At 53.7% G+C, this 26464-nt stretch overlaps 1 protein-coding gene and 1 pseudogene across 1 annotated transcript; both read left to right on the top strand.

The window, feature by feature from the left end:
* Positions 1–13674: 13674 nt before the first annotated feature.
* CXCL14 (C-X-C motif chemokine ligand 14) lies at positions 13675–20431 on the top strand. The gene is made up of 4 exons (XM_069484066.1): positions 13675–13780; positions 13950–14055; positions 17586–17699; positions 20328–20431. Exons 1-4 carry the CDS (start codon positions 13717–13719, stop codon positions 20341–20343), a joined length of 300 nt encoding a protein of 99 aa, XP_069340167.1. The 5' UTR covers positions 13675–13716; the 3' UTR covers positions 20344–20431.
* On the top strand, positions 20344–21009 carry LOC138393273 (uncharacterized; annotated as a pseudogene).
* The last annotated feature ends 5455 nt before the right edge of the window (positions 21010–26464 follow it).

Here is a 26464-nt window from a genome sequence, read left to right as displayed (position 1 = left end):
AGGCACTGTGCTCGGGCTCTTACATGCTTTCTCTCCTCACAACAGCCCTACTCTTAGCTCCTTTTTCAAAGGAGGACTGAGTCAGAGAGATGCTGAGTACCTCGCCCAAGGTCACACAGCCAGTGAGTGGCAGAGCCGGGTTGCAGCCCACCGCCAAATGCACCCCCAACCCCCACACCACACTGCATTCAGGGGACCACCCCTCAAAGGCTGTCCTGTGGGCATTTGGAGGCTACCAAAATGGTAGTGCAGTGATGGGGGGGCACTCAGGCGTCCATCTAGTTAGAAGTGGAGCAGGAGGCTCCGCTTTGCCAACCAGCTTACACAGGGTGAGAAAACTCCCCTGGCTCGCACTGGGAATGGAGGGGCGTGGTAGACGGAGATTACAGGCAAGAAGGGGCTGACAGCCACCCACTCCTTGGCAACTCCGTGGACAACTGAGCATGTCCAGTCATTTCAGTGCCCACATCCGCCAGCTCTGGCCCAGTGGGTCAGATAGTGGAAGTGAAGAGAGTAAGATATATCTAACTTTCAGGGCTGCAGAGCCTAAACCCTTGGGCCCAGCCCAAGGCCCCCAAAAACGCACCCTCTTGCTGGGGGCCATGGTTTTGCTGTTAAGCCTTTGCTAATCCTTTTCCTCCCCACAGAGATTGTTCCTTGGCTGCTTAGCCCCTGAGTGAAGTCATGTGTCTTTGTGCATAAGTTCAACAACTATAATTTGCAGGGAGTTAATTACCTTCATACTTTGATCTGGTGGAGTTTCATCGCTATGGTTACCAGTTGAGTATAAACAGTCATCACTTGTCTCTTTTACATAAAATATTCTCAAAAAATACCCCTAGGGCTCCAATCATGGAAATCAAATACACAGAATGCTTATGGAATCTTTTAAAAACTTCTATGTGAAATGTCTCTATACACAAAAATAGATTAAATTGGGTAATTATTGGCTATAAATAATAATTCAAGGGTTTTGCAGGCTTGTGTTTTCAGCCCTAGTCTCCAGCAAGCGTGTTGGATCTCCTGAGCGAGGCAGGTCTGGTGAGGGTGAGGGGTTGGCTGAGTGGCAGGTGGGGATGCCCTGAAAACAGTGTCCAGCCCCGATGGTGTTCACTCTGAGGGGACCAGTGCCCAAAAGGACCGGTTAGGTAAGTGACGCTTTAGTTACTGTGTTGTTGATTGTACCTGCTGGGGGCCTTGTACTGATGCCTGTGTGAGTAGATGCAACCTGTGCTGCATGAATCAATGTGTAAATGAATGAATGACGATATGAAAGTTAACATGTATGGAGTGTGTACTGTGTGCCAGTCACCACGTTACAGGCTTTACAACTATTTCTTCATGTAATCTTAGGAGTATTACTATGAGATAGATATAATCTTTATTATGTCTAGTTTACAAACGAGAGAGGTCACACACCTAACAAGAGACAGAGCAGGACATGTGCCCACGCCCATCTCAACCCAAAGCACCTGCTCTCCACCCTCCTCAGCTGCCACCACACAACATTTCCGCAAACGTGAACGTTATGTCTGCCCAGCAAAACTCTGAAGTGTTCAAGGTGACAGGCATGACAGCTTATCTAACTTGTCAAGAGGGAGCTCCCTCGATGGGTGAGCCCCTGTCCCTGGCCAATGGTGTCCATCCATTGGTAAATCTGTGTCCCTGGTGAGTAGTGTCCATCCCTTGGTGGCTCTATGTTCCTGGTGAGCTGTGCCTGTCCACTGGTAGCCTTCCCATCCGGTGTGGGCCCCTTAGCAGCTCTGACCTCCAGGAGCCCATGAAGTTGGGCAGAGTCACCATGTTGCACAAGCCGGGGGCATACGATGGGATTGGTGATGCCCAGTGGACTTATGCAACAGCACATCCCTGCCCATAAAATCACGTCTCCAAATGGAGCAGGTGACAGGGGCTGCATGGGGGTGGAGCTGGGTGAGGGAGCAAGGCGGTCACCAGAATGACACTGCCTGAAGATGGAGGACTTCTCCTGCCTCCACCAGTGGCTGTTTGGAAAGGGTCTGATGTCCTGCAGACAGTCCCCTAGCTCAGCCTCAGTTTCCCACTCTAACATAGGCAGGGCTGGGTGGTTCTCACTCGCCCTTCATGCTCTAAGTCTCTGGTCCCAGGAGCTCCCAGGTTCTGCCCTCCCAGAGCCTGAGTAGTTTATTTGGGAGGAATCCCAGGAAGCAGGAGTAAGGGAGAGGGGAGAGAGAGACTAGAAGGAGAAAAGGCCACTGTGAGGTGGTCGTCAAGGTCATGGATGTAGGCCATGGGGGCCCCATTTTGCCAGGGTCTCTGAAAGTGTGCAGGTGCCTCCCAGAACTGCCCCCAGAAAGGCAGGGCTTGAGCATTCAGCCCCAGCTCCCACCACTCACTGGCTCAGATCTGCACCCCTAACCCCTTCCACACGTCCAGGCTGTGTTTGAGTAAAGGTGACAGGAGCTCCGTAGGTTGGAGAAAGCTCTGGGGGAGAAAGCAGAAGGGTGCACAGAGCACTCGAGGTGGGTCGAGGCAGGGAGAGGTGAGTTGGAACTGCCCAACAGCCGCAGGAAGCAGCTGCAACAGGCGGGTGTGGGCCTGTGCACCTGCCTCCAGGCCCTTAGTCTCCCTCCGAGCCACAGAAGAACCATCCCACAAACATCTGAGTGATGTGCCAGGCACTGTGCTGGGCATCGGGCAAACATCTGAGAACAAACTGTCCCCACTCCTAGGACCTGAGCAAGTCCTTTCTCTACTCTAGGCCTCAGTTTCTTCATCCCCCCAAAGGAGGTCAGAACGCCTGTCCCCTAGGGTGGCATAAATGTCTGCGGGGACACTGTATGACTCTCCAGTGCTTTGCACTTGCACCGTCACGGGGCTGGGGCACGCCTTCCTCCAGAGGAGTGCAGTCTGGCAGTGGGGTCACAAGCGTCCTGTGGGTGGGGAACACTCTGGAGAGAAGGCAGCCCTGGTCACCCGGACACCCGAGGCTCCTGCCTGCGTGTCAGGCAGCACTGGCAGGCGTCTGATGCTGCAGCCACAAGGGCCTGGGGTCAGGAGGTGACATGTGGTTCACAGACCAGCTATGCCTGCATGCTGGGTGACTTTAGAAACGTCGCCTATTCCCTATGCCAAGGGGCATGTGCTTCACGTTGGGCTGGGACGAGAACTCAGACAGCGTCTGTAAAGCACCAGGCAGACAATACACCTGCAGTCAATGCTCTCTGCGGGCTGCCCCACTAAGAGCGATGGCATGTCCAGAGACCTGAGGTCCTATGAAGCCAGGATATTACCTTTCCTCCAAAGCCTCCCACCCCCTTCGCAGGATGGGGAGCAGTGCAGCCCCCAGCCCAGGTGTCGGGGCGAGTGTGGGGATGGGCGGGCAGCAGCCCTGGAAACCTTCAAGCTTTACAGTCCCTCAGCAGGTCTCTGTTCTCCTCCACTAGCTCCGCCCCCAGCCCTGGGAGAAGCCCTGAGCTTAAGGCAACCAGGTGCCTTCATTTAAAAAAAAAATCTACAAATAAAGGGTGATTTTGCAAGGGGAGTGTGGTGCGTTCTTGGGGGCTCCAAGCAGTTTTACAGGCTCAGACACAGAGCAAAAGCACTCAGGGGCCATGCAGAGCTCCCAGGCCTGCAGGCTGCTGGGGCCCCGGGCCCATGGGCAGAGACGGTGTGGGAAAGGCCCCCTCCTGCTCCTCACCCCTCTGCAATCGCAACCCAGGCAGGGCCCGCTCAGAGGTGCCCCCATGCACGCTGACAGGGAGGGGACAGGCGAGGCCCCGCACACCGGAGTCCATTCACACCATGTGCACGGGGACAGCCTTATCCTTAAAAGTGCTTTATCTCGCCATGGATGTGGGATAGGTGTACGGGAGCCCTGGGCGAGAACATCCTAAATCCCCACTCTCCAGGCACGCCCAGAGATATGGCCCCTTTCTCTGTCTCTTACAAAAGCAAATCTAGGAATTTACAGTTTATCAGAAAAGCCAATTAACTGAATTAAAAATGCATCTATAAAATCTTCCATTTTGCAACACCACAAGGGACACCGAAAATTCAAAGTATGTGAGACTATGTCGACCGTCAAATACACTGAAAATGCGCAGCCTTGGCAAGACCCAAAGGCCCACAAACGTTACCAGTAACCTTTACTTACTTATCAAAATTTGGTTTTGGCACAAGAATGGAAAAACAAACACCACATGTACTCAATACTAAATCAGAACCAATCGATCAACACTTACATGCACAAATGGAAGCAAAACTCAACGGAAATCAAGCAGGTGGGAGGGCAGGAGGGGATGGGTACATTCACAGCTGACGGGTACAACGCACACTACCTGGATGAACGGCACACTTACAACTTTGACTCAAACTGTACAAAAGCAAATTATATAACCAAAATGTGCGTATCTCTGTAACATTCTGAAAAAAAAAGAAATATACATACAAAAATAAATAAATAAATAAATAGAATTTGGTTTGGTGCCTTCGGCATATTGGCCTTTGGAAAATTAACCTGGAGCCCCGATAGCGCTGGGCCCAGCACGGGGCCAGGGACCAGGCAGACCGTGGCACAGCTCACTTTTCACGGCACGATGGGTACACATGGTTGAGCGAACGCAGGAGCAAGGCCCCAAGACATCCCACACAACTGCGGGTATCAACTAGAGCGACTTTTTGGGAACCCCAAGTTTAAACCCACTAAGCTGGCCATGTTCACATTTCAGAAAGTCTGTATTTCATCCCAAGGTCCTTTGAACCTCCCTGAGCATTTAAAGCGGGGATGACGTTGGGGTGGGAGTGTTTTATGAAATCACGTGCACCGAAGAAAGACACACGGACTGTGCGGTGCAACTGTGAGGTGTGAAGGTTCCCGGGCATGGGCACAGCGTGGTCAGGTTCTGGGAAGGCTGGAAGGTTCCATGGTGCCCTTTTCTCTCTTCAGTGCTGCCGAACTGTTTTCAGAAGGACATAGCTTGCCTGGTGTTTTGCTTATATTTGCTTTTGAGGTTGTCTGTTTGGTTGTTTAAGAAATGGGAGTTGAAATGGCCTCAAACAGACCTAGGCACCAAATTCAACGCTCCAGTCAAATTAACGACAGGTTCCTGACACCAGCCCTTGGCTCTCCCCAGCGCCCCTGGTCGCCCACACTCCCTGCCTGTGCTCTGCCTTCCATCGAACCGGCCACTCCCCACCACCCCACGCTCTCTGCCCTCAGGCTCTTCCTCTGCCGCCCTGTCCCCTCGGGTCACCTTCACTCACCCCTTCTCTACCTTTGCGGTCTTTCTCGTCCTTTAAGGTCCGTTTCAACCACCCACTTCAGGAAAGCTCTCCTGCCCCTACCTGGAAGGGACGCCCCGCAGCCACCCCCTGGAACCGCAGACATCAGTCGAGAACCACATGATGTCTTCTCCAGCCCTGCAGCCCTGGCGCGGGGCCTGGCACAGAGCGGAGCTCAGCGAGTGCCCAGCTTGATGTTCTCAGAGGATTTCGCCCATAACAATAAAATAAATGGCCCCTCCCAGGCCGAGGATGGCAACACGGGCAAACACACTTTTTATCTCAATCCAAATGGATTTCCACGTGTGTCAGTAGCTTTTCTTCCTCTGTGAGATAAACAAATTTAGTCTTTTTGTGATATCTCAAATACATTTTTAAAGAGCTACCCCACATGTTGTGTTTTCAACAACAAACATTCAGGAAAAACTTGCAAGGTCCTTCTGTTAGTCCAGTTAAAGGAGCGCAACAAGCAAGTGCAACTCGGCATGAGCTTCTACCAGTGACACGTACAGCCAGGAAAAAAGATCTGAATCTTTGTCCTCTGCCTTCTCCCTCTGGCCCGGGGCCTCCCAGCCACGCCCTCGGGAGCAAACTCACCTGCTTCCCCTGGCCTGAGCCCTGTGCGCCCGGGGCTCCGCCAGCGTGCGGAGGGAGCACCCACCTCACACAGGGGTCCCTGCTGAGCACCTCCACGCCAGCTCTCCCTCCTGCCCTCTCTCTCTCCAGCATCCACATCTGGTTTCCCTTCAGCACAAGTTTCACAATGGACAGATTTTGCACTTCGAGGATTTATGGCTCCTGCCGCCCCTCCTTGCTTTTGATATGATTCCATTATGTGCTTAAAATCTGGGCCTCGCTCTTGGCTCCCGGGAGCTGTTTATGACAATTCTTTTATGGCCTTAAATCGCTCACTGTTAAGAACCTGGTCATGTTCAGAAGCAATGACTAGTTGCTAAGACAGAAAATTGCAACATATCTCAGACGGTTGCTTGAAAAGATTTTTTCATAGAAGATTAATTAAGGCTAGCATTTGGACGGCAGGTAAATCCTCTGAGCAATGCCTGTGACCCTGTGCTCCGTTGGCGGCTGAAACACTGATTTAGAAGCAAATTAGTCGCAACCCTCTCACCCCAAACCCAATCACTTCCTCCCTTCTGCTGTGCCAGAGACCCCACGGACAGAAGGGTTGCTAAAAATAAAAATATCAACATCACAAACACTTCCCTCTTGATAACACATAGAACTGAGAGCCATTTTTCTTTTCCATCTCTCCATTTTTCAGGAGGTAAAGAATTCCAGGAACAAGGAGACAAAGCATTTATCCCCTGACCTTGCCTCCCAACTCCCTGACATCCCTCCTTCACCCTACGGCCAGAGAGGTCTTCCTGGGAGGCAAAAGCTAATCCCATAATCCTCAGGCTTGAAATTCTCCAAAGGATCCTTACAATCCAGATGAGGAAGCCCTGCACATTTGTTGCTAATCTACATACCCAACTGTGGCATGATCCCTGCCCTGTATGCACAGAGCTTTGTTAGCTTCCTGGGGTACCCCTGAGGTTCCCATACTGGGGCAGCTGGTTAAGCTGTTGCCTCCACCTGGAACATCCTCAATGCCTGCCTGTTCACAGTCTCCCTCCTCCGTCCCCATGAGGCATGAGTGCCCACTTTGCCCTACCAGAGGTCAGTAGTGTGCCTAGCCTCCCTCTCCCCCTCCTCCACCCATGGCAGATCCCAGGAGGCTCCATGTCTGTTTGTCTGTGTGTCTGACTACACTGCAGAAAGAGGGTGGCCCCAAATCACATCACCACCTCTGGTACTAGATGTAGTGCTGCCAGTTAAAATATAGCCTATCCAGTTAAATTTGAATTTCAGATGAAAAATGAACAATTTTGAGTGTAAGTATGGCCCAGACATTGCATGGCTCCTTGTGTTTTTGCTTGCTCAATCTGACAACCCTAGCTGGTTGGGAACTCTGGGACACCCTCCAAGGGGGAGAGCTGAGGACCAGGGGGCAGCAGCACGTGGAGGAAGGCAGTGATAAGGCCTGTCCCCCACTCCACCCTCCTCCTGGGACTCCAGAGCCAGACTGCTTGGCTTTGAATCTCAGCTCTGCCACTTGCTAGTTACCTTGGGCAAGGTACTTACCTTCTCCATGCCTCAGTTTCCCCATCTGTAAAATAGGGATAACCTATGTCATGTAGTTATAAGAATTAAATAAATTCTGGGAGGCCGAGGCGGGTGGATCGCTCGAGGTCAGGAGTTCGAGACCAGCCTGAGCAAGAGCGAGACCCCATCTCTACTAAAAATAGAAAGACATTATATGGACAACTAAAAAAAATCTATATAGAAAAAATTAGCCGGGCATGGTGGCGCATGCCTGTAGTCCCAGCTACTCGGGAGGCTGAGGCAGTAGGATCGCTTAAGCCGAGGAGTCTGAGGTTGCTGTGAGCTAAGCTGACGCCACGGCACTCACTCTAGCCTGGGCAACAAAGTGAGACTCTGTCTCAACAAAAAAAAAAAAAAAAAAAGAATTAAATAAATTAACATTTGTACAGCACTTAGAACAGACCTTGACACATAGTAAGTGCTATATAAGCATTTCATAGATAGAAACCAAAAGAAATTAGCCAAGCAAACCCACAGGGGGTGAACAAGGCAGGGTGAGGCTGGCCGGGGGGGCTGGGGAGCTGTGCCCAGCAGAGGGCCACAGCCTTGAAGACAGGGCCTGGGCCCTCACCCAGGACTGCCCTGACCCCCCAAGGACTCTGCCTGACTGCCCGGCAGGGCCCACTGCACAGCGCAGGGTCTGCTCAGGGGAGCGCAAGGCTGCCCAAGGCCTCACTGAACTGAATGCCCCTGAGTTTCTGCTGTGATAAGAACGTTCTAACAAACTGGAAAGCAAGGAGAGAATCTCTTAAATGAGGTCCAACGTCCCACCACTCTAAGAGAATGATGTTTGTGTCTCTTTCTTGCCATCCTTCACACAGAGGTTGCTGTTTCACACACTTGTCATCTCAGTGTTTCACAGCCTCGCGCTTTTCCTACCTACTGCATAAGCATCCGCCCCGCGGTATCCCACGGTATCCCACGGTATCCCACGGTATCCCACGGACTCTGCGATCCCGAGTCTTCACGACAGCGTAATATTCCACTCACATCTTTCATCGTTTACTGAATCCCCCACTGTCCGGCATTGAAGTTAACTCTTTGTTTAACAAGGACTATCTTTGCATGTGATATTTATCTGTTGTCAGATTTTTAAATACATTTTCTGAATTGGATTAATGGGGTGAAATGGTTTAAACACTCTGGATACCATACTATAAATACGATTTCCCAAAATCTTATACCCATCGATTGTCCCACCAAAGATGCATAAGTGACCCTTCCTCACTTTACCATTATCAGCTTTGGACATTACTATTTATAATAAATGTTTCTTTAATGAGTAGGACCCAAAACCAAAAGGCCATGATACTGCATCATGAATGTGCTTTTCCCGGATTGCTAATGAAGATGCACATTCGGTTATGAATTGATTAATAATTGCTTTTCTTTATTTTGTCCCCTGAATTGTCCTTTGATGTCCTTTGCTCATTTATATGTTAGGGCTTTCTTTGGAAGGGGTCAGTGTGCTGCACTGTAGCTAAAGGAGAACCAGCAGAGGAGGCAGCTGGCTGCCCAGGGCTCCCCGGGCTGGGGGTGACCAGCAGGGGGAGGGAGGGGCACCCACCAGGCTCGGACTCAGAGCCAGCAGCCCACAACCCATGGAAGCAGTATTTGGGGTGACCCACCATGCCCATGAACGGTGATGGGGCCAGAGAGGTTGCTGGAGGCCAGGATCCTGCTCTGGCCTCCAGGTACAGGACACGGAGACAGGAAGCCTGGCTTACATTAAAGCGCTGGGTACGACCAACCAACCCCATTTCTGGGCCTCAGAATGTACAATGAGGGCCAGATAGGGCCTCAGCCCCTACCAGTTATGGATTCTAGGATTCCTGTCCTGCAAGGGAAGTAAAAGGGACTCTCCCTCTGAGAAGGTCAGTCACGGGAAGAACTAAGGCGGTGGGGGAGGAATTTTTGTGTCTCCCAGCTCCCAGGGCAGGAAACCAGCCTTGACCAGTCAAGGGCCCCTTCTCAGCAGACCAAGGAGGTAGGACCCCAACACCAGTGGGATTTCCTGGAAAACCACACTCCTGACGTTCACCACTTCCTCCTTCCAGCAACTTCTTTTCTAAAACAAATGCCCTGGGGAGGAATTGGCTTCCCTTGGAATGTGACCTTCCACGGCCACCCCTATCCACCCCCTCCACAAACACACACACACACACACACACACACCCCCTCATGGTCCACACAGCCTGGAGTCAGCAGTGCTCTCGCACACCCTGAGCTTTTGCCTGAAACATGATTTTATTCACTTCACAGATATGGCATAAGCCCCTACTATGTGTCACGCACTGTGGTAGGCACTGGGGATGAGGAAGACAGACAGAGACCCGCAGACGCACACAGAGCACCCGCAGTGCAGCCCCAGATACATGCGAAACTAGCGCGTGCAACGACTGCAGTGGACTAGACGGAGGCACAGAGAGAGACGGCTGCGGGCGGAGGGAGGGAGTGTTGGCGCCGAGGCTCCAGCGTGTGGGGAGCAGCACCCCAGGCACAGGGCCCAGGAGCACAGAGCCCCGAGCCGGGAACAGGCTGGGATGTTTGAGGGACAAGACAGGGCAGTGTGGCCAGAGCACAGCTGGTGGGGAGAATGGCAGGTGCTGGTCACCAGGGAGCAGACACCGCTGCAGACCTGGCCTGGACTCTGCATGAGATCAGGAGCCAGTGAAGGGCTTAGAGCAGGAACCTCCCCCTCCTGTGGTCACTGGCCAGCTCCTCTCATCCTTCCCATCCAACACAACGGCCCCTTCTTCCGGGAAGCCGTCCGCAGCTCACTGCCCAGAGGAATTACATGTTCATCTCTGTGATTGTTGCGTTAATATCTGTCTTTCCCCCTACACTCTGAGCTCCCTGGGGACAGGCACACACCTGCCTCTGCTCACCCTAAATCCCCAGCACCCTGAACAGAGTCTGGCACACAGTGGGTACTCAATGAATGTGAACAGAAGAGGTAAGCAAATCCCCAGGGTCTCGGCCAGTTTTCCACTCCCTGCAGGAATGGTGTCCTGTTTCCACTTCCTCCTTCCTCTGTGTCCCCCATGCCTTGTGTCTACCCCTCCCCAGAACCCAGCATGACCATTTAGGGCGATTGGCACCTACACACCTACACACACACACACTCACACACAGCAGGCTGTGCTCCAGGAGGCAGGGCATATGTTGTCCTTCACTGTGGCCTAGGGGACCTCCTAGAAGCAAGTGGTGCCACTGTGCAAAGAACCACCTCACCCATGCCCACCTCGCCCTGCCTCCACACCTGCTCAAAGACCCTGCCTGGCTGGGGCTCACGAGGGAGTCTGTACCCTGGAGGCATTGCCAAGAGTCAAGCCCCCCACCCCATTGCCCAGTTGGGCAGAGTCCCCCATAGACCCGCTGGCAGCAGGAGCCCTGTCCTCTCTTATACTATGGCTTTGGAAGGGGTCAGCTCTGTTTGTGAAGACACAGTGGCGTTCTGCAGTGGCATTCTGAAAACCACAGATCAGCATGCATAGACTGAGGAGTATAACTGGGGACAAAAAACTGGAACGTCTGCGGGACCTTTCGTTCATAGTTTTAGGGCCAACTACTTTTTTTCCTATAAAAACTCAGTGCCCATGATCCCGGGTGCTATTAGATCCCAATCAAGATATTCTTAAAACAAATATGTTAGAAATGCAATTGTGTTAATAAAAAATGATATTTCACATACTCTAGAAAAGCTTGGTAGTTAAGAAATTCCTTTTGCAGGATAAAATGCATTCTATTTGGGGGAGGGCAACTGGCAATTTAGAAGCCTTAAAACAGGCATGTCCCATGGCCCCATGATTCATTTCTGAGGCCTGATCCAATTTATAAAGAGGTACCCCAAAATCGAGCTGCATGAATATTTGCTACACTGCACTACTTGTAAGAACATATGGTTGAAAACAATCCAAATGTCCAGCAGGGAGTAGTCAGCTAAATTAATTCTGGCACATGTGTACAATGGAATATTCTACACCCAAAATAATGCTATTAATAATGACAATGTCATCACTCACTGAACACCTAAAAGCTTCACATCACCACCTCATTTAATTCTGCCTGCGCCGTAGGTACCATTATCATCTACACCTCGCAGATGAGAACACCAATACCCAAAACAGTTAAGTCACTTGCCCACAGCCACACAGCTAGTAGCTGGGGTTCACGTCCACGCAGCTCGACTGCAGACACCAGCCCCTTAGCCATTATACTACTCGGCCTCAAATGATGCCATCACGGGAGCTATTGCAGAAGTGAGACTGGCCACACGGAACAATGTTCATTACATGCCGACAGTACGACAAGCAGGTTATTGAGCACTGCCCGCCGCCTGGTCCCATCTGTGCACATGCATGCAAGGGATTTGGAAAGACAACACCGCCAGCACCTTGGTATAGATCTCTGAGTGGGCAGAATTGCTTGTGTTTTTTATGTTTCTTCTGCTTGTGTTTTCTGATTTTTCTGAAACAAACATGGGCTGCTTCTGTATCAAGAAAAAATAATTTTGTATTTCAAAAAATTAACAGAAATGCCTAAAACCACTCGCACTCTTCTTCTGCACAAATGCAAAGGTCCGGCCACCAGCCTCGCTTTGGCTACAGGCACAAGCGCACGCACAGGCGCTGCTGCTCTTCACGGTGCAGCAGGGGCTCTCCCGGTAGGAGCAGACAGGGCAGATTCTCCCCACGCTGCCCTTCAGCACACTGCGCCCCACCCACCCCAGAGGTCCCCCTGAGCACCTGTGCCCCCCCAAGGAGCTTCCAGGCTGAGAGCACAGAGCTGGGTGAGCTCTGGCCTGAGAGCCAAGCCAGGGACCCCAGGAGACTGAGACGCTCATCCCCTGCCTCTGGATCTCTCAAGGCAGCACTGCACCAAGAACGGAAGGCCCAGGGACAGGAGTCTCTCCTGGCCTACTCACCTGCTTCCTGGCTCTGTGACCTTGGGCAGGTTATTTCTTCTCTCTGAGCCTGTTTCCATGCCTGTCAAACAAAGAAATAAAAAGTACCAGCTTAGAAGAAAAGTATAAATTTGTAAGAATACAAATAATATATAAAAATATATACATAATAATAATGCCAACAAGCAAGGTCTCCTGGGCCTGTGTACAGGTCAGACGCCCTGCTACCCACTTTATACGTACGCTCTTCTGCAGTTCTCACAGACGCCTGTGACAGGCGCTGTGACTCTCTGCACCTTACAGATGATGAAACCAGCGCTTAGCATGGTGAAGTCACTTGCGCTGGCAGGTAGTAGGGCAGGAATTCCTGCTGCCAGGGCTAGACCCACCCCAGTACACCACACAGCCTGGCACAACGTCTGGAACACGCAAGGACCTTCATCCACATGGTTAATATTGTTGTCGCTCCCTACTGGGCCTGTGCCTGGCGTCGGAGAATAGTGTGACAATCAGGAGTCCCACTGTCTCTCCCTACTCCCTAGACACTCGCACGGCCACCAGGCCACACACTCACTTGAGGTAGGGGTCCTCTGGGCGTGACCAAAACTCCCCATTCTCTTGGAGTCAGTCCCAGTGACTGCAGGCAAGCTTTGCTGCTGTACAATCTATGACAAACCCCTGTCCAGACCTGGCCTTGTGCTCTGGCCACCAGGGCTGCTGGCCCAGCAAAGACTGCCCACACCCTAGGGGTCAGGCCTGCTGGCACTCACGCTTGGCACCTGCCCCAAAACGCTTTCAAGCCTTCTCTGAGCTCTGGGCCCCGGGCCTGGGTCTCCCAGCCACCCAGAACCACCAGCCCTCTGGCCAGAAAGCCTCCCCACCGTCGGGGCTCCCCAAGGCAGAGCCTGGCGCTGGAAGTGTGTGAGCTGCAGCCCGGGTGAGCAAGTGTGTGAAGGAGAACGTGGGGTGTGAGCGGGAGGGTGGCGGGTGTGTGTGCGCGCGCGTGGCCGCGATCGCGGTCCCTCCTGGCGGCCCGGCGGGCTGGGAAGGTCTCCTCCCCCCATCACATTGAGAAATCTCTGTGAGTCACCGAGTGGTTCTGCATATTAATGAGCTCGCTCGCCGCGAGGGCAGGAGCGGATTTAAAAGAGGCCGGGGCGGGCGGAGGGAGGCTGTGGGGAGAGCGCGAGGGAGGCAGAGCGCAGCGCAGCGCAGCACAGCGACAGACAGCCCCGGCACCCCGACGGCGCAGCGCCGCCCGCGAGCCAAGCCGGAGCGCGCTCGGGCGAGAGAGCCCAGCCGGCGGCGTCTCCGGGCCACCGCACGGAAGGCCAGCGCCCTCCCCACCGTCCCTGCTCCCGCACTGCGCCCCTCCGGCCAGCATGAGGCTCCTGGCGGCCGCGCTGCTCCTTCTGCTCCTGGCGCTGTGCGCCTCGCGCGTGGACGGTGAGTGCCGGGAGGGCCCCTTGTCGCAGTCCCGTCCAGTCCTGGGGAACGCCAAACGCCAACTTCTAGGCGTCCTGGGCCCCCGGGGGCATCTGGGTGGGTACAGAGGGCGGTTGAGGGGCAGGAGACTCCTCGCGCAACTGAGCGGTCCCCGCTTGCTCCCCTGCAGGGTCCAAATGCAAGTGCTCTCGGAAGGGGCCCAAGATCCGCTACAGCGATGTGAAGAAGCTGGAAATGAAGCCAAAGTACCCGCACTGCGAGGAAAAAATGGTTATGTGAGTTCTCGCTCCTCACGTTGAGCTGCACACTGCTCTTACCCGGGTGCTGGGGCACAGCCCGGGGCTGGGTCGGGCTAACATTTCTCTCGGCCTTTGGCAAGGGCTTGGCAAAGCCTTGGTCATTGCTCCGAGTCCTTTGCACGCTGGCGCTATACTCTGGAAGACAGTCTGGAAAGGGACTCACTGTCCCGCGCTCTGGAAGCAGCCTCGCGGTGCTAGGAGTCGGATGGGTAGGGCCAGCAAGGGTTAAATGGCTCTGTGCGCCCACTTAGAACCGAACTGTGAAGCGGCTGCCTCTCGGTCACTGGACAGAGAGAGGATTGATGCAGACATATCTTAAGTCCCGACTCTCCCTCTTGAGCCTTCTCCCAATCAGAGACCAGTAGACCACAGGTTTTTGGCTCCCGGAGATTCATTCTGAGAACGCTGGGCTCTTCCCTCGCCAGCTGAACTCCTGAGGCTTGGGAGCAGTCCGGGGCGGGGGGACGAAGGCGCTCTGCTGGGGTTAATGTGCCGCACGGCCCGAGCCCTGCGTGCTGGGGATGTGGGGAATGTTTTAAAAACTGGGGCAGAGAACACTGAGTTTCCTTGCTTCTCTGTCTTCCCAATTAACCACTTGAGGCCAGCACTGCTGTTTCCCCCTCAATACTCTCTTGGCCAGGAAGGGCAGCCCTTGGCAAAGCAGCTACCAAATATTTGCCACGGACCATTGGCCCCTCTTCCCCTCCCCCAGAAACAGGACACACTTTATTCTCAGTCTGGGCAAGCGTCTTCCACGGGCTGGCCCTGCGGCCCGAAGGCCTTCACACAGTGTCTGCGAAGGCAGGGCAGCCCCACTGGCACCCACATCCCCGCCTAGGGACGCACAGTCAGGCTCAAGTTAGGGACATTCCGAAAGCCACTGGCCGGAGCTGACCCCACTGCCTCCTCCTTCACAGGCACCTAAATTCACCTCCTTGTCCCTGCCCCTTGCCTTTCAGACCAAGTCCACAAAACCAGCTGAAAATCTTTTTGGTGGGGGCCAGGGGTCAAATAAGCTGGAAGAGGAGCTAAAAGCCCCTCCAGGCTTCCGGGCTGGGTCTGAGAATGACAGGAGGCATTGCAAGTTAAAGTTCACTCCTTAAGGGCTGAAAAACACCCCATATACCAAGCAAGTTTCTGAGATCTTGCAGGGGGAGAAAGCAGGGTCCAGGTCACAGTGATACCCCAAAAGGACAGAACCTTGATGAAGAGGCTTGCTCTTTCCCTGGCTAAACTTTCACAAATACAGAGGAAAACTGCAGCCAGGCAAGTGCATGAGAAGGTTTTACGTAGCCTTGTGAAAACCTGCAGGAGCCACATGAGATCAGCACACAGTCACCCTCTCCTAAACCTCCACCCCCCCACCCCTGAAGGGCTGGAAGCTCCTCTGCCTCCCAAGATCCTAAAACTCTCTAGATCAGACAAGAGGCCAGCATTTTTTGCCAAAGCAGGTTTTCAGCCACAAAGGCTGAACAAAAGCAAGTTTTCCAGCTCACCCTGCGTCACCCAGAAATCCCTGCTGAGGCTGGAGGTGTGGGGGCAGGGGGAGCAGCATGCTTTTCAAGTGGGAGTCCTTGCACCCAAAAGGGTCTGGGAGAGTCCAGATCCTAGAAAGGGCACTTTGTGTCATATGTCCATGGAACTCTCAGTAAAACCCTCAGCACCCCAGAACTGCTGAGGAGAGGTCTCAGAATTTCTGATAGTTGCTGGGGTCACAAATCCTGCTGTGTGCACTCCACAACTGATTTCCATAATCCCAGTCATATGACGCGGCATTTGAGCACTGTGGTGGGAGGGCCGGCATCCCTTCCCGCCCTCCCTGACCTTCAGGATTTTGGATGCTCAGCCTGCACGCTGGCTAACTGAGAAGCGGGTTTTTATCAGCATTGCCACGTCCTTTCCTTCAGAGTGCAAAAGCAGCCTTGGAGGCAGAGAGAAAAGCATCTGCTAAATTCCTGCAGGGTGACTGGGTACAATGGCACACTCTGAAGCCTGGCCCATGCTCAAGGCCCATAGGAGGGGTCCAGTGATGGCAGTGTCCAGTCACCCAGCATCAGCAGAAGGCCCATCCCTGCCCCCAGGAGTTCAGGGCCCCAGAAATTCGGAGCACAGAGCAGGGAAGAGAACAGGTTGCCCAGCAACATTCTACCCCCATTCTGGTGGCAAGATCTGATTTTCTCCCCCTATCAATTGGGAGACTGAGGTCACAGCAATCCTTCCCCCTTCTAGAACTTGGCCCATGAGCCCTGACACTTTAAATCTGATACCTGGGGGCTGACCTCTCTCCCTCAATTCCCATGCTTTCCACTGTCACCCCCAATCTCCCCTCCTTGTCCCCCAAGCTCATTCCAACACCCCAGCCTACCATCATACCTTATTTGACTGTGACCGTCAGGAAGTGGCATCCTCACCTCTCACCTTACACTTTTCCAAGCTCCCTAGAAACTGTCCTTCCTCCCTCACCCAGAAGCTCCCCCTAACTCCTGCCACCCCAGCAGCCCAGCCCTGGCTGAGAGGGGCACAGCAGCCTGGGCAGCAGGCTTGCCTCCCTCTCCAGGCCGGAGCTCACACACGAAGGCTTCTCTTTCTCCTTGGCCATCTCACCTTCCATGACTAATTACTAATAACAGTAACTATTCATTGTGCTTCTACCATGTGTGGGGCACTTTGCATAGATTATATGCTTTGGTCATCCCAATAATCCTATGAGATGCAACTGTTATTGTACCCATTTTACAGATGGGCAAACTGGATTCAGAGAGATTACCCAAGGTCCCACAGTCAAGCTTGGGATTCAGTCCTGGGCCCCTGCTCTCTGTACAGTGCTACCCTGCTTCTCTGCCACATGGCTAGGCCTCCACTGGGTGTCGGAACATGGCTGATAGAGGCCTGAGATGTTCAGGCCATGGAGAAAAGAGGTGAGATAACGGGGATCTGACACTCAAGAATCAAAACGAGCTTCAAGGCCAACAAGACTTTGCTTCCAGATCAGCGAATGCCCAGCTCGGGCGATGTGCGGAGAGTTAGGGGGACCAGAGTTGAGGAGACACGGACCAGAGCACCTACAGGGCGTGTCAGAGCCTATCGTGGAGCTCCTCAAATCCAAGGACAGAGGTCTTGGCACGTGCACCTTGCTGGCATTGGCTCTTTTCACCTCTTGATTTCAGATTCCAAAGAAGAGTCCTCTGACCCTTTGTCCCCAAGAGAGGCCTGAGCCCTGGAGACAACACACCACATGGGGGTGGGAGACTATCCCAGACTCTGAAGGCTTGGAGGGGCAAGGTGAGGGCTGCTCCCTCCATACAGGTCAGACCCTAGCGTGGAGTCAGAGAATAAGGGGACACCCAGAACCTTCCAAAGAGCCTTCCAGGGAGTGAGCACATAGGCAGGCTCCCTTGAGAGCGGGGAGGAGGCCAGTCTCTGATTCAGCTCAGGGCCACCCACAGGCCGCGTGAAGGGCTGTCACTCAGGCTCCTCAAGCCTGCACCTGTCCCACTCCATTTCAGCATCACCACCAAGAGTGTGTCCCGGTACCGAGGGCAGGAGCACTGCCTGCACCCCAAGCTGCAGAGCACCAAGCGGTTCATCAAGTGGTACAACGCCTGGAACGAGAAGCGCAGGTACGCCCCACCTCTTCTCACCTTCCTTCCCACCTTCCCACTAGACCCCAGCTGTGGCTCTCAGGATGGGAAGGGACCCCCCCACCAAACCAGGTCATCTGACACCATCTAATAGGTGAACACCATAGCACATTATCTACAGCAAGCAGATGCCCAACACTGCTAACATACCCCCAGGGACGAGGAACTCACCACTTAACAAAGTAGGTTCTCTTGTACAGTTGGAAGCATTGCAGGTTTATCCTTTTGTGAACTGAAGTCTGCCTCACTCTAACATTACATTATAGTTTTAATTCCTCTTTTTATTTAAGTCACTTAAGCTGTCACATGGCTGGGTGAGCAACTGGCATGGCTGTCTCCTGTGGTTCTTATGGGGTGAAATGTGACCACTTAACTGGCTGTGTGTAACTATAGAACTGTGGGTACACCCACGAGCTGATGAGGATGACTCCTTGCCAACAACATACCTCCTCCCACGGTGCCTCACACCCCCTGCTGCCCAGAAACCTGATAAACTCTTTCCCTCGCAGGTACTGGAAGGTACCTTGGGTTTGGCCTTTTAAAATCAGAGCCACTCTTAACCAAGGGGGACAGAGTGGTGAGATGACCAGCCCTGAACCAGACTCCTGTGCTCACTGGGCTGTTTCCCCATAGTCAGAAGGTGGCTTCCCGGCTCTGGTCCCTTGGGCTCCTATGTCTGGCCTCAGAGGGGGAGGCCACTTCCTTGCTCCTCTGTATCACGTGAAGGGGAGCCTGTCCTGGAGCAGGCCCACTGCTCAGATGCTCAGGGCCTATTCACACATTTACCTGGGTAGCAGGACCAGGGAAGTGCATGAACACACACACACACACACACACACACACACGTAGGTGACTTCCCCAGGAGCTGGTGACAAGGAACTGTTTGAAGTCCTCTTTGCAGAGAGAGAGAGAGAGAGAGAGAGAATACTGAACCCAGGGTGGAGGAAGAAGAAGGGAACACAGCAGGCTGAGACCTATGGGAGCCGGATGAGAGGGTCCATCCTGCAAAGGGGGAAACCAAGGCTAAGTGGGGGTGGGAGTGACTTGCCTGAGATTATAGGGCAAAGCCAGGGCAGGAAAGTGGCCTCCCAGTGCCACCACCCCCTCCAGAGTGTGGCAGGCACAGCCACAGTGGGTGCTCGCAGTGCCCTCCCCATCACCTGGCCCAGCTCTCCTGTAGCCAGTACTCGGCACAACCCCTGTACCTGAGCCTTTTTTGCTGCCTCCAAAACTGCCTCTTCTGCAGTTTCTTGAAATAGAAAGTGATGAGGCTGAGAGATTATTTTCTGTCAATCTGATGGGAATGAACCCTCTGCCTGGTCAGCCCAGGCAGCTCACCTGGCAAAAGTAGGGCCTGCTCTGCCCACTCTCTGTCACCCTCCAGGCCTTGTGTCATCAAAAGTGGAACAAGGCTGATCTCAGGGCCTCACACAGAAGAGGGTGAGGACACCTTGATCAAACTGCGGGGTTATGCTCCAACCTTCTGCCCAGCCGGCTCCCCCAAACCTGGGCTGTAGCTTGGAACAAGAGGCACACTGGGGTCTAAACACAGCCCTGCTCTTTTTATTTCCACAAACTCCAATAATGACAGCCATGAGGGCCTCTCAGGTGCCAGTGTTCCCTCACTTCCTTAGTCCCCCTCTTCCTTGGAGTGCTGAGGTTCTGGGAGACGAAGGGGACATGCCCTTGTCCCCTCCTCCCTGCCCTGGTAACTGTCCTTTGCAAATGTCTTAATGAAGGTAAAATGGAGACAAAGGAACTGTCTGAAGTCGTCTTTGCAGAGAGAGAGAATGCTGGCCAGGGTGGGGGGGGAGAAGGGTGCACGGCGGCCCAGACCTATGGGGGATGAGACAGCTCCGAGCACCCCAGAGACCAGAGCGTCCAGTGGCCACAGGAAGTGGCCCCACGAGGCATTTTATTTCAGCACATGTTGGGTGGTCGTACTCAGAAATCAGGAGCAAGGCAGAGGGAGTGACGGCTATCTGAGTGTGACGAGTGGCCCAGTGCAGCCGTGGGCGGCACCAGAAGGAAGCGAAATGCCCCAGTGGAGACAGCTTGAGCGGGGCGGGGCGGGGCGGGCCTGGGAAGGCAGGCGCAGGCCAGCCCCTCTGGCCACCGCCTCTGTCTGCAGGCAGCAGCTTCTAGAACCCACGTTTTTCTGGAGGACATGTATTCTTTGGGCAAAACACAAAGATACAAGCCTAAGTCAAGAGAGAGAATGCCTCCTCAGCCCCGCTATTTTCTGTAGAAAGATGCAGGAGCAGCCGCTATGCCAGAGAAAGACTTCTCGTTCCCACCACTGACAGACAGCCCACGGCCACTGGGCACATCCTGAGTCTGTGGTGCCTCAGTTTCCTCATGTGCAAAGAGGGTTTGCTCCACGGGGCTTTGAGGGTAAAATGAGATTGCAGAGGTGGAAGATGGTCAGAAGGGACAAAGCCGGGCCTGTGTGCCTGTCTGTGGTCCCTGTGCTCACGTCCTCAGAGAAGTCCCTCCCCCTGCAGTCCTAGGAGCGGGCCACTCCCTGCAGGTGAAGCCCGAGCCAGCAGCTTGGGAACCGTCTGCCCGGGGTCCTGAGCCGCTCACACGTGTGTTTTCTCTTCCCAGGGTCTACGAAGAATAGGGTGAAAAACCTGTGATAGGAAAACTCCAGACCAGTTGGGAGACTTGAGCAAAGGACTTTGCAGATTTCAAAAAATCTTTCTTTCTCACAGGCATAAGACACAAATTCTATATTGTTACGAAGCACTTTTTATCAAGGGTCAGTTTTTACATTTTATAGCTGTGTGCGAAAGCTTCCAGATGTGAGACCGTCTCTCTTGTGCTCCAGACTTCATCACAGGCTGCTTTTTATCGAAAGGGGGGAAACTCATGCCTTTCCTTTTTAAAAAATGCTTTTTTGTATTTGTCCATACGTCACTGTACATCTGAGCTTTATAAGAGCCTGGGAGGAACAGTGAGCTTGGGTGAGACGTTTCATTGCAGAGCTGCTCTGTTCCTAGCTTGGGAAGCTTCCGCTCAGAGGTCCTGGCGCCTCGGCACAGCTGCCACGGGCTCTCCTGGGCTTGCGGTCGGTCACAGCCTCAGTGTGACTCCGCAGTGGCCCTGCAGCCGGGCAAGCAGGAGCAGGTCTCTCTGCATCTGTTATTTGAGGAACTCAAGTTTGGCTGCCAGAAAAATGTGCTTCATTCCCCCTTGGTTAATTTTTACACACTCTAGGAAACATTTCCAAGATCCTGTGATGGCGAATGATCCTTACAGAAGGTGTGGGGTCTCGTCTCCAACCTGAGCGTTTCTGAAAGGTTCACTGCTTCCGTATTTGATGTTTCGGAAGCATGTGAGGTTCCCAACACTGTTAGCAAAAGCCTTAGGAGAAAACTTTAAATATATGAATACATGCGCAATACACAGCTACAGACACACATTCTGTTGACAAGGGAAACCCTCAAAGCATGTTTCTTTCCCTCACCACAATGGAACATGCAGGACTAAAGCAATATATGTGTGATCCCCATGTAACTCTCCCCGCGCAGGCCTGTGTTGGAAGCTCAGATGGCCGCGCGCCTTCCCGTGTATATATGCACCAAGCTCGCCCTGCACGCCCGCCCCTGCCGCACACGCTGCGTCGTGCTGCTGTGTCACATGTTATGTACGCGTCAGAGACCAGTAGCGTTGCATGCAGGTTTCATATTCTTTCTAAGACAAAGAGAAAAGTAATAAAATATATTTGAAATGTACCAAAATTCTAGACTACTGACTTTTTTCTATTTCATTAAGCTAGGATGATAATAAAATGTTTACCACATCCTGAATAAACAGGGACAAACGTATTGGGAAAGAAAACTGGTGTATCCCGAATACCTGTCACCACGGTCAGCTCTGTGGAGTGTGCGGGGCTGTCTGGTGTCACATCCTGAAGCCAGGCAGCCAGGCTAGGGCTCCTTCCCGACCCAACTCCCACACCTGCTGCGGGTTGACGGGAACGGGCAGGTTGCTGCATGTGGGCACACAACAGTCCCCATTCTGAGAAGGCAGGAGATGGGCCAGCCAAGACACCCTGCGGGCCAGGGCCCCAAGATGGTAGGGGGGTCAGGGAAGGCAGAAAGTGCCCATCCAGGGGCTGTGGGGCTTTGGAGCCAGGCTGCCTGGGAGCCACAGCTGGGAGATGCTGAGGCTGCATTTCTGTCGGATGGACATGACCGTAACGCCCACCTCATGGTGCTCCAGGGACAAGCAAGGTCATCCACGTAAAGCACTTAGAAGGACACCAGGGCACGGAGCACTCGGTACATGGGAGCTATCTTCATGTTCACACGGCCAGGCCACTTTGCACTTCTCACAAACTACCCACAGCCCTGTCTGTCTCACTGTATCCTAAGTCAGCCCGGTCCTGCAACAGGCCCCTCTGTCCCCACCCCGGGTCCCCCACACCCAGCAGGACTGTTCAAAGGGACACGCCTCCACCCTGTCTGCTACACTGGCAGCCAGGAGTCAGTCCCCCACATCCCCTTCACCTCCTCAGACGGTTTACTGACAGGCTGGCGCTGCCCACACTGACAAGGACACAGAGCACCCACCCTGTGCTAATGTGTCCCCAGCAGGGTGCTACTGCAAACCCTTTCTTATCATGATCCCATTTCTTCCTGGCAGCTCCAAGTGTAAATACACCACATGTATTCCCGAGGTAAGTGAGGACCAGAGAGGTTAAGGAAGTTGCCCAGGGTTACAAAGCCAACACTCCTCACACTGCCCAATGGCTGGGCCTGCAGCCTTTCTGCCGAGGGGCGGAGGAGGGGGCAGACTGAAGCCACGCTGGGCTGGAGACTGTGAATGCCCAGGGTCGGTCCCGCCGTTCCCTGCGTTATAGAGAAAGAAGGTAGTCTGGACAGGGAAGCCCAGAGACACAGACAGAACAGAGTGGGAGAGCCCAGGGCAGAGGACACATACCAGGCAGGGGAGAGCAGTGGCCGAGCCCTCCTCCCGGGACCCTGAATCCCCCCTGGCCGCAGGGCAGCACCACTGGGGGCTCAGGGGGGCAGGACCAGCGTAAAGAAGTTGCTGAACGAGCCCCTGCTGCCACCCCAGGGTGCAGGATGCCGAGTTTCTGGCTCCCCCGCCCCTTCTGCTCGCTGTAAACATGCCACACTCTTCTTGTCCTTGCTCGGGCTCTCCTCTGCCTGCCTGAGGCTCTAGTGCCAGCCCACCCTCCTCCAGCTCTGCTGGCCCAGATGGCCCCTCCCTTCCCTGACCTCCCACGGCACAGACTGGATTATTAATAACAGTGACAACTGTGCCAGGCTCCAGGGAAGACTCCCCTTTTCTGAGGTTACAGAGCCATTTCCCATGTTTTACTCCTCTGGGTTTCCCAGCAGCCCTATGAAGTGTCCACCTGCCCGACTGCAGACAGGAGAGTGTTTGTAGAGCAGCAAATCAAGGCCAGGTGGCCTTCCCAGGTGGGACCTGCGGTCGTGGCTCTCAAGGGCTTCCCTGGGCCAGGGTGAGCTTGCTCCTCTGCACACAGGGCAGACCCAGCCCTCGTGCGGGCCCCACCCCTGGAGCCACCACGTCCTCACAGACAGACATGCTTCGGATCCAAACGCCACTGCCCCTGACTTCCCATAGGCGTGTCCCAGGCAGGCCTCCGTGCTGCAGCAGGCCTGCCACCGGGACACCCACGTCCTCGGAGAGCCACAGCCCTGCCCTGCTGTTCATCTCCTCCACCTCGCCAGACCCTCTCCACACGGAGCTTCTCCGGGTCGCCCCCACCTTGCTTCAGGACTGGCTGCACAGTTCACGGGGACTGGTGCAAAAACAGATGCAGGGCCCCCTGTTCAAAAGTTATGAGGAGTTGCAACATGGCAACAGCAGAGATTTAAGCCAAGTGTGGTGCCCTCTCCAGACAAGCCCTGTGCACCTCACGTGTGGCGAGCCCACGACACCAGCCCTATCTCCAGTATCAACTCCAACACCCACCTGGATGGCTCATTTTGGCCTTGGATCACTGCACAACTTCCACTACAACTTAAGAGTTTTATTTTAACTTGAACATCCAGCAAGACACGTTCTTAGAAGCCATGGACTGTGCCTTATGCTTCTCAGTAAAAACCCCTCAGAACTTATGATACGAAGGAATCAAACACAATCAATTAATTAATCAATTAATATTATTAATAGGATCTTAACAAGCTCCCTGAGAACATGCTTTCTTCGCTCATTCCTGAGGTACTACTGCATGCAAAGCTCTGTGCTGAGCACCACGGGGCAGACAGATTTGGTCAGGTGTGGTCCCTTCTTGTCAATGGCAGAGTCCAGTCATTCACTCTCCCAGCCACTGTCCCACTATTAGACACTGGCTGTTGGCCGCACACTGGGCTAGCTGCCGCAGGTACCCCTCCAGAAACTCGGTCTACAAAGGAGGCAAAGAAGCTGCCTGAAGTTGCCTGTTGGTCTAATTGCCAGAGAGACGCACAGCAGGCTCTGGGGCACCCCCAAAGGCGCACCTCACCCAGGCTCAGGGCAGGGGACCTCTGATCCAGACCGCCATCAGTCCTGGGAGGGGTCATGGCAAATTGCGAGTTGTTATCAAGCAACAAAACACAGCGCTGATTCTATCCTGGCTCTGACATGGCCCGTGGCCGGCTGTGAGTCCACGAGCTGTGAGACAGGCCGGCCGAGGCAGACAGCCGAGGGCAGAAAAGTGGGAAGGTCAGGCATGCCCAGGTGGAGACCAGCCCAGCCCCAGCCCCAGCCCCACTGCCATTTCCCCCGTCACCACCTCCTGCCTGTCCCGCCAGCGAGGCTGGGACCTCCCCAACCTCACTGGCCAGGAGGCCCACACAGCCTTTCCTGCTCAACCTCCCACACGAGGAAGACAATTGAGCTGCTTCTAGAGCCCCTGAGGTGTTTTCCTCTCCTCCTGCTTTCCTTGGAGGCCATCAGGAAAGCAATAAAACCCTAAGCAGTGTTCTCGCTTTCAAGGTGACATCTCCCAACTTCCTCTAAACTAGACCGCGCGGAGCCTCGCCACCAGGGGGCGGCAGAGAGCCCGACCACATCCAGCAAGGGCTCCCTGGGTCCCGAGGCTACATGACTCCAGGGACAGCAGGGACCGGTTACTGCCAGCCAGGCCCTGTGCCGAGGGCCTTACTGCCTTGTCTCATCGAATCCTGTAACAACCACAGCAGGGCGGCTCTATCACAGTTCCATTCTACAGATGAGGAACGGAGGCTCAGCGAGGTGAATACATTTCCCACATTCGCACAGCGAGCAGGCGGTAGAGACAGGGTTCAAACCCCCGTGTGTCTGGCTCCTGGCAGGTTTTTGCTCTCTGAAGTCAGCATCGTCTTAGTTCCCGGCGTCCCCAGCCCACAGGACACCCCACTGTGCTTTCAGGCTGCAGCTCCCAGGGCCTAACTCCAGCCCCACCTCCTGTTCACTGAATGGAGATCAACCCTGCAGGCAACAAGGGCCACAGGCCGTCGGCCTCAGCCGGGTTTGTGTTGCAGGGCCTTGTTTTCTTCAGAAAGGCCGAAGACGGCAGAAACCACGTGCTCCTCTCGGCTCCCCCAGATCCAACAGGGCAAGCCCTGGGACGGTGGAACTGCCGTCTGGCCGGCGTTTGCTAGACACAGATTCCGCTGGAGTAGAAGCAGCCAGGAGGCCTCCCCTAGCACCACATAAATTAAATAAGCAAAGTGACTATGATGTCATCAAATCCAACTCAACGTTTTAGTTAGAAACAAGTTGAAAACATCAAGATGTTGGTTAAAAAATTAATTCAAAGCTGGATTTAAAATAACCACCCATTGCACAATGAGGACAGAACTGATACTCCAGGATGAGGGGAGGCATGTCTAATTAGACGCAGATGAGACTCGTCTAATATTCAAAGTTATTCCCCAGAGCAAACGGGAAGGTAAAGTAACGGGCTCTTTCTTTCAACCCTTGTTATACAAAGGCAGCCCTCAAACAAGCATCATTTCTAAATTACAAAGGCCTTTTCCCACTGAATAATGGCCTGCAAAGACAGACTAAGTGTTCACACTGGTACAGCCAAAAAAATGGTGTAAGCCAAGAAAGTTATGAGAGAAAGCATATCCTTCGGTTCCTTGATAGCTACTAAGATACCAATCCTGTTGATTCCACATCATTTTGAGGGAAGCAAAGTTTAATTAAAAACAATAGCAACAACCACAACTTTCTCACCAAACTCTACTGTTAGTCCCATTTTACAGATGAAGAACTTAAGGCCTACAGAGGCTAAGCAACTTGTCCAAGGTCACACAGTGGCCAGGTGGTCTTGGGCAGTGTTAAAATCTTTGTTTGGACACTCCTAGGTAGGATGACCACATGTCCTGGTTTGCCTGGGACCGTCCCAGTTTATGGCAGTTGTCCCAGTGTAATCACGAAGAGTTCCCTTTCACTCTCAAAAGAGCCCTAGCATGGCTGGTGTACTGTATGATCACCCCACTTACAGGGCCCGACAGAAAAGTACCCGGGGTGTGAGACTGTGCGGTGTCTAAGGAATGATGAGTCCTTCTCCCCTCGGATGACCTATTCCTAATGAGTCCGGGCCCTTTGGAAGTAACGGTAACCTTTGACCCCACAGAGCACCCGGTTATCCCCGGGTTTCCCTGCCCCACCCTGGCCTGCCTTCCCTGCTGGACAAAGATTGGGTCTGGTGCCAGTGGACTGTTCAACGGGGTGCACGTGGCACATGGGAGACCCATCTGTCGAGTGAAGAC

Source organism: Eulemur rufifrons, chromosome 10 (genome assembly GCF_041146395.1).
Source record: "Eulemur rufifrons isolate Redbay chromosome 10, OSU_ERuf_1, whole genome shotgun sequence".
NCBI classification, from domain to species: Eukaryota; Metazoa; Chordata; class Mammalia; order Primates; family Lemuridae; genus Eulemur; species Eulemur rufifrons.
The sequence above is the reverse complement of the archived record's forward strand: the minus strand, read 5'-3'. Positions and strand labels throughout refer to the sequence as shown.

What these genes read in the sequence shown, in the direction of transcription:
- CXCL14 (XM_069484066.1), top strand. Translation starts at nt 13,717, where the DNA reads ATGAGGCTCCTGGCGGCCGCGCTGCTCCTTCTGCTCCTGGCGCTGTGC. An exon ending in GTGCGCCTCGCGCGTGGACG is followed by an intron (nt 13,781 to 13,949) that starts GTGAGTGCCGGG and finishes GCTCCCCTGCAG; the next exon opens with GGTCCAAATGCAAGTGCTCT. An exon ending in TGCGAGGAAAAAATGGTTAT is followed by an intron (nt 14,056 to 17,585) that starts GTGAGTTCTCGC and finishes ACTCCATTTCAG; the next exon opens with CATCACCACCAAGAGTGTGT.